This window comes from Phycodurus eques, chromosome 16 (genome assembly GCF_024500275.1).
Source record: "Phycodurus eques isolate BA_2022a chromosome 16, UOR_Pequ_1.1, whole genome shotgun sequence".
Lineage (NCBI taxonomy): Eukaryota > Metazoa > Chordata > Actinopteri > Syngnathiformes > Syngnathidae > Phycodurus > Phycodurus eques.
In genome coordinates, this window is record NC_084540.1 from 13,632,990 (window position 1) to 13,642,549 (window position 9,560).

General features: G+C 43.8%; 1 protein-coding gene across 2 annotated transcripts; it reads left to right on the forward strand.

The window, feature by feature from the left end:
• Positions 1-346: 346 nt before the first annotated feature.
• Positions 347-8,791, forward strand: actb2 (actin, beta 2). Of its 2 annotated transcripts, none has more exons than XM_061699692.1 (6): positions 347-454; positions 6,485-6,614; positions 6,694-6,933; positions 7,250-7,688; positions 7,768-7,949; positions 8,027-8,791. In XM_061699692.1, the coding sequence occupies exons 2-6, from the start codon at positions 6,492-6,494 to the stop codon at positions 8,168-8,170; spliced, it is 1,128 nt and encodes a 375-aa protein (XP_061555676.1). In that variant the 5' UTR covers positions 347-454; positions 6,485-6,491; the 3' UTR covers positions 8,171-8,791. The 2 variants fall into 2 exon arrangements, with proteins under 2 accessions (XP_061555676.1, XP_061555675.1); XM_061699691.1 differs by lacking the exon at positions 347-454 and adding an exon at positions 5,256-5,366.
• The last annotated feature ends 769 nt before the right edge of the window (positions 8,792-9,560 follow it).

A 9,560-nucleotide genomic window follows, 5' to 3' on the forward strand; every position in this document is an offset into this window, starting at 1 on the left:
GTGGTTCAAATATATTTTACAAAAAAAGGTGTGGTTATCCACCGAGCTAGGACACTTCTATGAGGTTTCTAAAACGTCCATTCATCTTTCCATACATCTGTACCGCTGTTCATCACTTTATCATGTTAATATTCAAATACTGTAGGCAAAAGAATGAGAGGAGGAAAAAAAAAAAAGCTGAAACGCAGCGTTAACTTTAACTACAGTAAACCATTTGGTGTCTTTATTACGTCACATACCAATGTCCCGCCTGACCGTAACGTCGAGAATATTAAAGAGCTGATTGAAAATGCCCCCTTGCTACGTCATATAGGCATGAAAGGGTAATTGTACATAGCTAAAGCTATAAATTAATCGTGCTCGTACACTCTGAATTCCACTGATATCGTCGCTTCTTCGACAGAGAACGTCCAGAACTTTCTCCAGCTTTCTTCGCTTCAAGCATCCAATTGAGGTAGGATGGCTATTTACTACCTGTTTAATGCTGTGTTGTTTGTACAAGGATAATGTTATTGATTTGCCGGACTGGAAACCAAGGGGAGTTTATTTGTACAAGTGAACTTGTACTGCATATCAAAATATCCTTGACTGGTTTAGCCATCATTCTGTTGTCTTTATCTTTTCATTTGTTTATAGAGGCTGTGTTTTTGGGACATGTTAGTTGGTACAAGTTGTGGACAGAGCTTTATTTAATGGAATTTGAGAATTAAATACATGGAACTTTGATGAAAGAATACTGATTATGTAAGGGAAGTGGTGCATGTTAGTGCTTTTAGAAATAGTTTTAAAAAAAAAATACAATTTCAGAATTAAATATGTGAAGTTTTGATGAAAGTAAGAAACTGATGTTATTTAAAGGCACTATTTTGGGGCATATCAGTGAAGCTGTGGACATCGTACATTTTGTTTCATACAATTTGAGAAATACATGGCACTTTTGATTAAAGAGTAGGAGTGAAGGCCTGTGATGTTATGTAAAGGAACGGCCAAACGGCTGTGTGTCATGGGTGTGTGTAGGCGCCTGGATTGTGTCACTTGTTGGTGTTGCTGAAGAGGGCATGATGGGATGCGGAAGATCAGGAAGTTGGAGCCCTCAATGTTGCAAGAATGTAATGAAAGGAATGCTAGCATGTGAAATGTGTCAATACAAAAAGGAGTCTTCCCAACACAGTTGGCTGAGGATAGATAAGCCGGACTGAATAAGGTGTGCGTGCGTGTTATTTTTGCTGAACATAACATTGTATTGCTGCATTATGGCTGTATTATAATACAAAATTGTGTTCATTTCAAAATGTTGCATAATATGACGTCTATGCACTTTGATTTAAAGGTGATGCTTTTATGTTTCGTTGTCATTTGATAGTTGTGGTGGTTAAAGGTTTGCTCAGTTGTCTGGTTTCCTGAGAGCCTGAAAGGGCCCCCAAAGCTTTCACTTTTAGCCAATTGGAGCAGAGAGCACTGGGAGGAAGTCAAGTGGGTAGTGGGGAATAGGAACGCACGAGCAGGACAGGGGCTCTGTTGTGATTATACGAGAAACAAAGAAAAAAAACGGCATTCGAAGACTAGGCCTCAAAGCACTGCACTGCATGTGCTTATTATATTAGTTTGGCTTTAGAGAATTCAATTGTCCAATACATAAGTGGGTCATGTACTTTTGAGGCATGTGAGCATTAGGTCATAATAGTCATATTGTATCAAATGTCTAAAGGCCAGAGCAGCTTTGGGCTAATCAATTATTAGTTTAAGATGTTTGTGGCCAGATAGTGACTGTATGTGCTGTGATCCAGATCTTAACTGGTTCCTTTGATACATGATGCAAAATACTGGTCAGGATCCCTTGATGTCCTGGGGGTGTGGAGGTGAAGAATTGGGGGTTGTAGATGAAATTGGGATGTAAATGGGAAGATAATCAAATTTTAGCAAGAAACTACAAGCCAGATGGCAGACACACACACACACACGCACGCACGCACGCACAGCTGGTAACTGGCCCATGCCTTGGAGTAAGACTATCGCCGTGGTGACCCATGGATCAATGACGCTGCAGATGACCAATCTATTGGCTGTTTCATGAAAGCAGGGTAGAGATGGAGGGGGTGGGGGCAGGAAGGGGATGAGTGAGGCAGCGTTGGTGAATGGCGTTTCGTTTCGCCGTGACCAGCCACAGATGGCAAACAATAGGTGAGTCGGTTACTTTGCATTAGGCTGCGGCACAACCTCCTTGCTTACCTTGTACGATTGAAGAAAATTAGCCACTCAAATTTAGAAAATGTGAGTCACTGCATTGAATGAGGAAAGAAAAAGTCCTGAGATTGCTGCATTTGGGTTAAATTCAGACCAGACTATTGGGCACTTTTTGGTTACACATATGAAGCAATATCCTCTAATTAGATTACATTTGATGGTTGAAATCTTTTTTTTTGTCATTATTGCAATAAGGTTTTTGGCAATCGTGTGTGTCATGTAAAAGTAATTTGCATCATTGCATTTATTAGCAACAGGTCTTTAATGAATCCTGCATAATTGCTCACACTCACCTACTTAGGGAAAATACGCTGACTTTGCTTTAACAAAAATCTGCCTTTGCAAAGATCGGTACTCTAGACCTATCGAACAACGTTTATGTAATTGGAGTTGCCTTGTAATATTTATATTTATGGCATTTAACTACAGTCAAAAAAAAACGTATGATGCATTGCAAACTACACTTACACAAAGTGTCCAAGCATGTTGTTATTATTAATGTTATATTATTAATGTGGTGGGTCTTGTTTATTCGTATTGTAAACCCCCCTTGGAGATGGTCCAAATATCAAGTGATGTAATATGTTAGTAACGATCAGTGGGCCATTTGGGCATGAATAGAAATTTGTGGTCGAGGAACAGGAAGCTACGGTACAATGGATGACGTAAAGCAGGGAGTGGCAATGAATTTGTGGCCCGACTTGGCTGCCAAGCTGGTTGGTTTGCTCGTTTGACTTTAGTTTATGACCTTGCACGAGGGTGTCGCAACACATTTTTCAAATCACTGGCAAACTGTTTTGTATTGGAACTGCACTGCATATGGCTTGTTATATTTGTTTGTGCGTGTCTGCGTGGATGGTGGGTGTTGTCGTTATATATTGTTTGGCTGACATGGGTCAGCACAAAGCAAGGCTCATTTTGCTGTCAGAATACAAACACATGCACTGTCATCAGAATGGGCTTGTGCTTATTATTGGCTGTCGCCCTTTGAGTTGCACACTCATATAAACACACGTGCTTTAGTGGTTAGTTACCGGTAGACTTGTATATTGATGCAACAGCTTGGTGATCAGCTGTCATTGAATAAGATGATAAAGTAAATATAATTTATGTACCAGAGCCCCAGGCCATTCAGCACATAGTAAATTGTGAACATTTCATTTTTGTTGTAATTGATCAGGTATATCAGTTTGTATATGGTTTCTTGTAGTGTCCCTGAGTTGAAAATGGACCAACCACTCACCACTCGTCGTCACAACAACAGTTCAAGGGCTTGTGTAAACTGCTGTCTAGATGACATTCTGATATATGCATCTTTACTGATGCAGGTTCGGAGAGCATGTGATGTAAACTGGCAGTCAGGTTGTAAATACTCTATGATACGTGAGAAGGGTCCACTCAGGACACTATGCCCAACACTTGAAGAGGTGTTGACAGCACACCACTTAACTGGACTGAACAGCTAGTCACATATCTAAATAGCATGCATAGCCATAAGCCTTCTTGCTTACACCCACTGACAGGTCATTTAACTCAATGATTAAGTAACATCATAAAAGTAAAATCTTGTCACATGGGGGAGAGTATCATTCTTGTCACCATTGTCAAAGTGGGCTCCACAGGAACCACGAGTCACTCACTCACATCCGTGGAAACCTCAGGGCACTCCTCTTGGCTGGTTAAACATTTCCCAGCCAATCCTTTTTATTCTGTACTGGCACCAACGTGGAGGAGGAATCCTCTCCTCAGCTTTTGACATTGAGATTTATCACAAGACAAATTAATAGCAGCCCTGTAAAATTCAAGTTAGGATGATGAGAGTGGAGGGTAAACTTTTGAGTTTAAGGCCTGTAAATCAATATGTGATCCCGGTGGATGTTTGGGCACCCCAAACATGTTCTTTCTATCCATAAAGTTGACACTTTTCAGTATGAGTCAGCACTCTAGATTAATGTAACTGATTTGCCTTACATTTCATATGTTAAACTGAATAACTAAGAACGTGGAACCTTTTGAGAAAATGGCTTATTTGGAGTATGAGTTGCTTCGCTCATCACATTTGGTCATTATTGTGCTTAAGATTGTGTGTGGTATTGGCGAATGTCTCACGGCTTGTACTGTTGCTGATTTAAGGGAATCTTTGTGGTCATAATGACAGCAGCTACGATATGCATTTAAAGCGAGATGAGGGTTAGTAGACAAGGTCCCTAGAAAAAGACATGGGAGTTGTTGCAATACTGTAAGAGGAAGTTTTAAGAGGAGGAAGAGATATGTAGATGCTTGTTGCACTCAACTTTAAATGCCTGTATTCTACACATTTAAATGCTGGTGTGTGTGACAGATGTTAAGTGGAGACCTGGGGGTTTCAGTTGGGGTACCATTTGGGTAGGCGAGGGCCTCTCTGACTGCACATGTGATCACAGAACACTATTTTTTTATTATTAGTGAGAAATATCCCCATGCAAGCAAGCAGGCCTTGGCAAAGAGGGGAGAAAGGGGGTGGCCCACATAAGTGGTCTTTCCCCAGTCTTCCTCTTATGTGTGTCATGCTAGTGAACTGGTGATGCCGTGTCTCACACAAACCTAATAGCTCCTTTGCAAAAAAAAGTGCACCGCAACATCAGCAGCACCTCATGTAAATCTGATGTATCAGGGCAGCATTTAGATAATTGCTTTCACTGCAAGCGGTGTCCAGTCTTTTATACATCTAAATATGACAAAGACCTAGTTCTTGTGACAGTTTATGCACGACTTAATTTAATGTATAAAATGCTCTTATTGAGGGATTAAGCTGGCTATGTTCTCCACATCAATCCATTGCCACTTTATTTTCGTCAATTCTTGAGCTATGATCGCCTCCCTCTCTCGTCGCCCTCAAATCGCGAGCCGCTCAGTGCAGCGCGGCGTGCACGCGACGTACCCGGCGCATGACGCTGGACCAATCAGAAGGCGCAATTCCCAAAGTTTACCTTATATGGCATGAGCCGGGCCACGGAGGTCGTATAAAAACGGAGCGCCTCGCAAGAGCTGATTCACTCTGAGCACCGTCACACACAGTTTGTGCGGGATATCATTTGCCTGAAACCACTTCCCTTAAAGCGAAAAGCCCCCCCCGCCCAAAGGTAAGGAGACTCACTTTATGGTTAATGTAAACATTTACGCTGCTTTTATTTTGTGTCAAAAATTGCTAACTGAAGTGATGTAACGCGGTTGACAATTGGTTGCGACCACGAGGCTCTATTGTCTGCGCCACGAGACCCCATTTTGCGATTAAAGCTCAATTTATTCAAGTTCTAAGTGCGGGTTCATGTTATTGTGTTGGTGTTCCCAGCCTACTGCTGGCTCTAGCCGTCCTTGGCATCGCTGCACTTCAGTCAGCTTTGTAACCGGCTTAATTATGAATGCCAGCCTTGTGAGTTGCGCTTAGCGGTGGCTTAACGTGTATTTGACGACGTACACTTGCAAGTACCCAGTCTGGGCGTTACTACGGCTTAACGGCTCACGTCGAGCAAGGTGGTTCTTAATTGGCGTTGAGGGTGTCTGGACCCCGGCCGGCTGCTCCCTTTGTGCGAGCTGCGGCGGGGTGTGACCTACTTTAGCATGTTAGCTTTGTTAGCTCCGCCATTGTGCCGCCTGCCACCGCCCTTCATTATGCAACTTGCTTCGGTTCAGCCATTTCCGCTTCCTGTTGGCGCTTTTAAAATGTTAAATTATTCCACGTTCTTAAGCAAGGGATAATGTTGAGTTAAATAAAATAATAATTAAGGCGTGGCTTTTCGGAAACTGCATGGTTTGGACTTCACTAACGAGCATGACTCAAGTCAGCCGGTGCCGTAGGGGTACATAAGATGGCGTAAAAATAAAAAAATGTAGCAATGACGACAGGTTATTTCATTACCAGCGAGTCACTCCCCCTCCAAAAAAAAAAAAAATGGGGCAACGAGAAGGGAGGCTGTAACAATGGACTGGAGGGAGTGGTCGCTGCAGTACTAGTTGACTGCTCTCTACTCTGCCGGTAGCTGCAAAGCTGCTCAAAACCCGAACCATGCCCTTATATGGTAACAAGAGCACACAGCGCCACTTCCTTTTGTCTGGCCACTAGGAATTTGGCTCGCGCACTCCCCCTAGTGGTCGTTCGCGTCACTAACTTGCACAAGCAGGAAGGTGAGCTATGACAAATCAGTGAGCTCTCAATACAGATGTGTTAATTAATTTCTTTTTCTTCCCCCCACCCCTTCAGTTCAGCCATGGATGATGAAATCGCCGCACTGGTTGTTGACAACGGATCCGGAATGTGCAAAGCCGGTTTCGCTGGAGATGACGCTCCTCGTGCTGTCTTCCCCTCCATTGTCGGCCGCCCCAGGCATCAGGTGATTTTGCGTTTGGGTACACAGGAAAATAGTTTTTGTAAGGCTTATGACATTGGTGTTAATGCCTTTGTCTTTTTAGGGTGTGATGGTCGGCATGGGACAGAAGGACAGCTACGTTGGTGACGAGGCTCAGAGCAAGAGGGGTATTCTCACTCTGAAGTACCCCATTGAGCACGGTATTGTGACCAACTGGGACGACATGGAGAAGATCTGGCATCACACCTTCTACAATGAGCTGAGAGTTGCCCCTGAGGAGCACCCTGTCCTGCTCACAGAGGCCCCCCTGAACCCCAAAGCCAACAGGGAGAAGATGACCCAGGTATGAATTAAACTCATTGCAGGAGTTTACCACATTTCTCTTCCTCCATTCGGTTCTCAGTCACCTTCCTCCCTCCCTCTCTCCATCCAGGATCTCTCTATGAGATGATCTGTCATCAACAGGTCCCTTGCCTGTGTGCCTTTTTTCTTTCTTTAGCTGATCAGTAGCTTGACATGCACAAGTGTGAAGAATGTTGAATTTCTGCACCTTTTTTTTACTAACGTCAATCTGATCTTCACAATTAATGCATGTAGAAAATGTAACGGTGTTGCTATGGCAGTCATTTTCAAGAGTCTCCTTTTTTTTCCTCCCACAGATCATGTTCGAGACCTTCAACACACCCGCCATGTACGTTGCCATCCAGGCTGTGCTGTCCCTGTACGCCTCTGGTCGTACAACCGGTATCGTCATGGACTCCGGTGATGGTGTGACCCACACTGTGCCCATCTACGAGGGTTACGCCCTGCCCCACGCCATCCTGCGTCTGGACTTGGCCGGCCGCGACCTCACAGACTACCTCATGAAGATCCTGACAGAGCGTGGCTACTCCTTCACCACCACTGCTGAGAGGGAAATCGTGCGTGACATCAAGGAGAAGCTGTGCTACGTCGCCCTGGACTTCGAGCAGGAGATGAGCACCGCTGCGTCTTCCTCCTCCCTGGAGAAGAGCTACGAGCTGCCCGACGGACAGGTCATCACCATCGGCAATGAGAGGTTCCGTTGCCCCGAGGCTCTCTTCCAGCCTTCCTTCCTTGGTATGTTCAGTGGCAAAGCCTAAAATGCATCCAGAGTGTCTTGTCTGTGCACCTGCTAATAAGTGCTTTGTACTCTTAGGTATGGAGTCGTGCGGCATCCACGAGACCACCTACAACAGCATCATGAAGTGCGACGTTGACATCCGTAAGGACCTGTATGCCAACACTGTGCTGTCCGGTGGTACCACCATGTACCCCGGCATTGCTGACAGGATGCAGAAGGAGATCACAGCCTTGGCCCCATCTACCATGAAGATCAAGGTGAGAAACTGGTCCTCCTAATGAGCAGAGCAAATACATTTATGGCATGTGTGCTAATGGGCCTTCACCTCCTGCAGATCATTGCCCCACCTGAGCGTAAATACTCTGTCTGGATCGGAGGCTCCATCCTGGCCTCTCTGTCCACCTTCCAGCAGATGTGGATCAGCAAGCAGGAGTATGATGAGTCCGGCCCCTCCATTGTCCACCGCAAATGCTTCTAAACAGACTGTTCCTGTTCCCCTTCCCCAACCAAATGCCCAACATTTTCAGCTCTGTGCAAAACGACCACAACATTCTCATACATATTCAAGCGCAGAGCCTGTTGACCAATCATTGGCATGGCTTCTGTTAGTTTTCGGCGCTTGACTCAGGATAAAAAAGAAACTGGAACGATGGTGACAGTAATGTTTGGCAAGGTTTAATAAAGCACCCCAGGGTTTCTGCAGTTACATCTGGGGACTTAAATGTACATGTATTTCTTTGAGTCATTCCAAATGTCTGTTTAACTGCATAAGACGACATGATTCCAAATGGTAACTGCATTGTTCAGACACGTATTTGCCTCTGTGAAGGCTGCCCAGTGGTTGGTGCATACTTAAACATGGTGGTAGTATCGCTTGTATGTAAATTATGTCTGGGTTTTTTGTACTTTCAGCCTTAAAAATATCTTGGTCCTGTTTTTTTTGTTTATGCAAAACCCAGTTGTGACCTGTTCTTCCCCCTGTTGGCAGTTTCATCCCCAGGGTGGTGGGGCAAGGGGTCTAGAGGTAATGGGGTAATGTGGGGTGCCAGACAAGTACACCGACTATCCCAATAAAGTGCACATGTGTTCAGACCAGAAATTGCTTGTTTTGATTTATTTTAATGTACCATATTCAAAATTTGATTTGTAATTTGCTGTGTGTGCCTCTGCCTTGTAGCAGGTACTTGACTTTCCAAAGTGCTTTGCTTACTAGTGCTTATTGACAGCAGTTCTCACTTGTTTCCCAATATGCATTGATAATGTGACCAAAGAACATGTGCTTAAATAGCTGAATACAACAAAGCTTAAGTAGTTAAAGTACGGGGAGGTATCGCACCTTATCACAGGCAACTTTGGTACATAGCTTGCTGTCAATGATGTTACTCCCGAGAAAGTGAATATCTGCAACTTCCAAGTTAATGCATTGCTGTGATAAGGGAAAATGGTCCCTTCACCAGCATTATTGGAACAGCACTTGGCTTTTATTTTTTTGGCTAATTTTAAACTAGTAGTTTGGGATTTCCTGTCAAAAGAAAGTTTGAAAAGGTAATGGTGTTGGGGTTTATGTTCAAGACTAAACCCCTCAAAGCTTTCCATTTGGCAGAGTTAATATATTGTACTGGTTAACCCAATATTCTGCTGAAATGAGTGCTCTAGCTTAATTACCGTCCTTCCAATTACGTAAGTACTGTATATTTGCTCATATGGGTGCGTCTCACTAAATGTGTGCAGTTGCATATTTTAGCCGCCAGATAGAGCGCGAGTCATTAAATGCGACAACATGGATTACTAACCGTACAGAAACGATAATGCATTGAAGCTAAGTGTTTGTGTACCGTGTAGAGTTAGGCCTTAATAGCAAGATGAAA

Excerpts from the sequence above, each read along its gene's own strand:
- actb2 (XM_061699692.1), top strand. The coding sequence starts at position 6,492 with ATGGATGATGAAATCGCCGCACTGGTTGTTGACAACGGATCCGGAATG. Across the intron at positions 7,689-7,767 it reads CTTCCAGCCTTCCTTCCTTG|GTATGGAGTCGTGCGGCATC; the intron begins GTATGTTCAGTG and ends TTGTACTCTTAG. Across the intron at positions 7,950-8,026 it reads CATCTACCATGAAGATCAAG|ATCATTGCCCCACCTGAGCG; the intron begins GTGAGAAACTGG and ends CACCTCCTGCAG.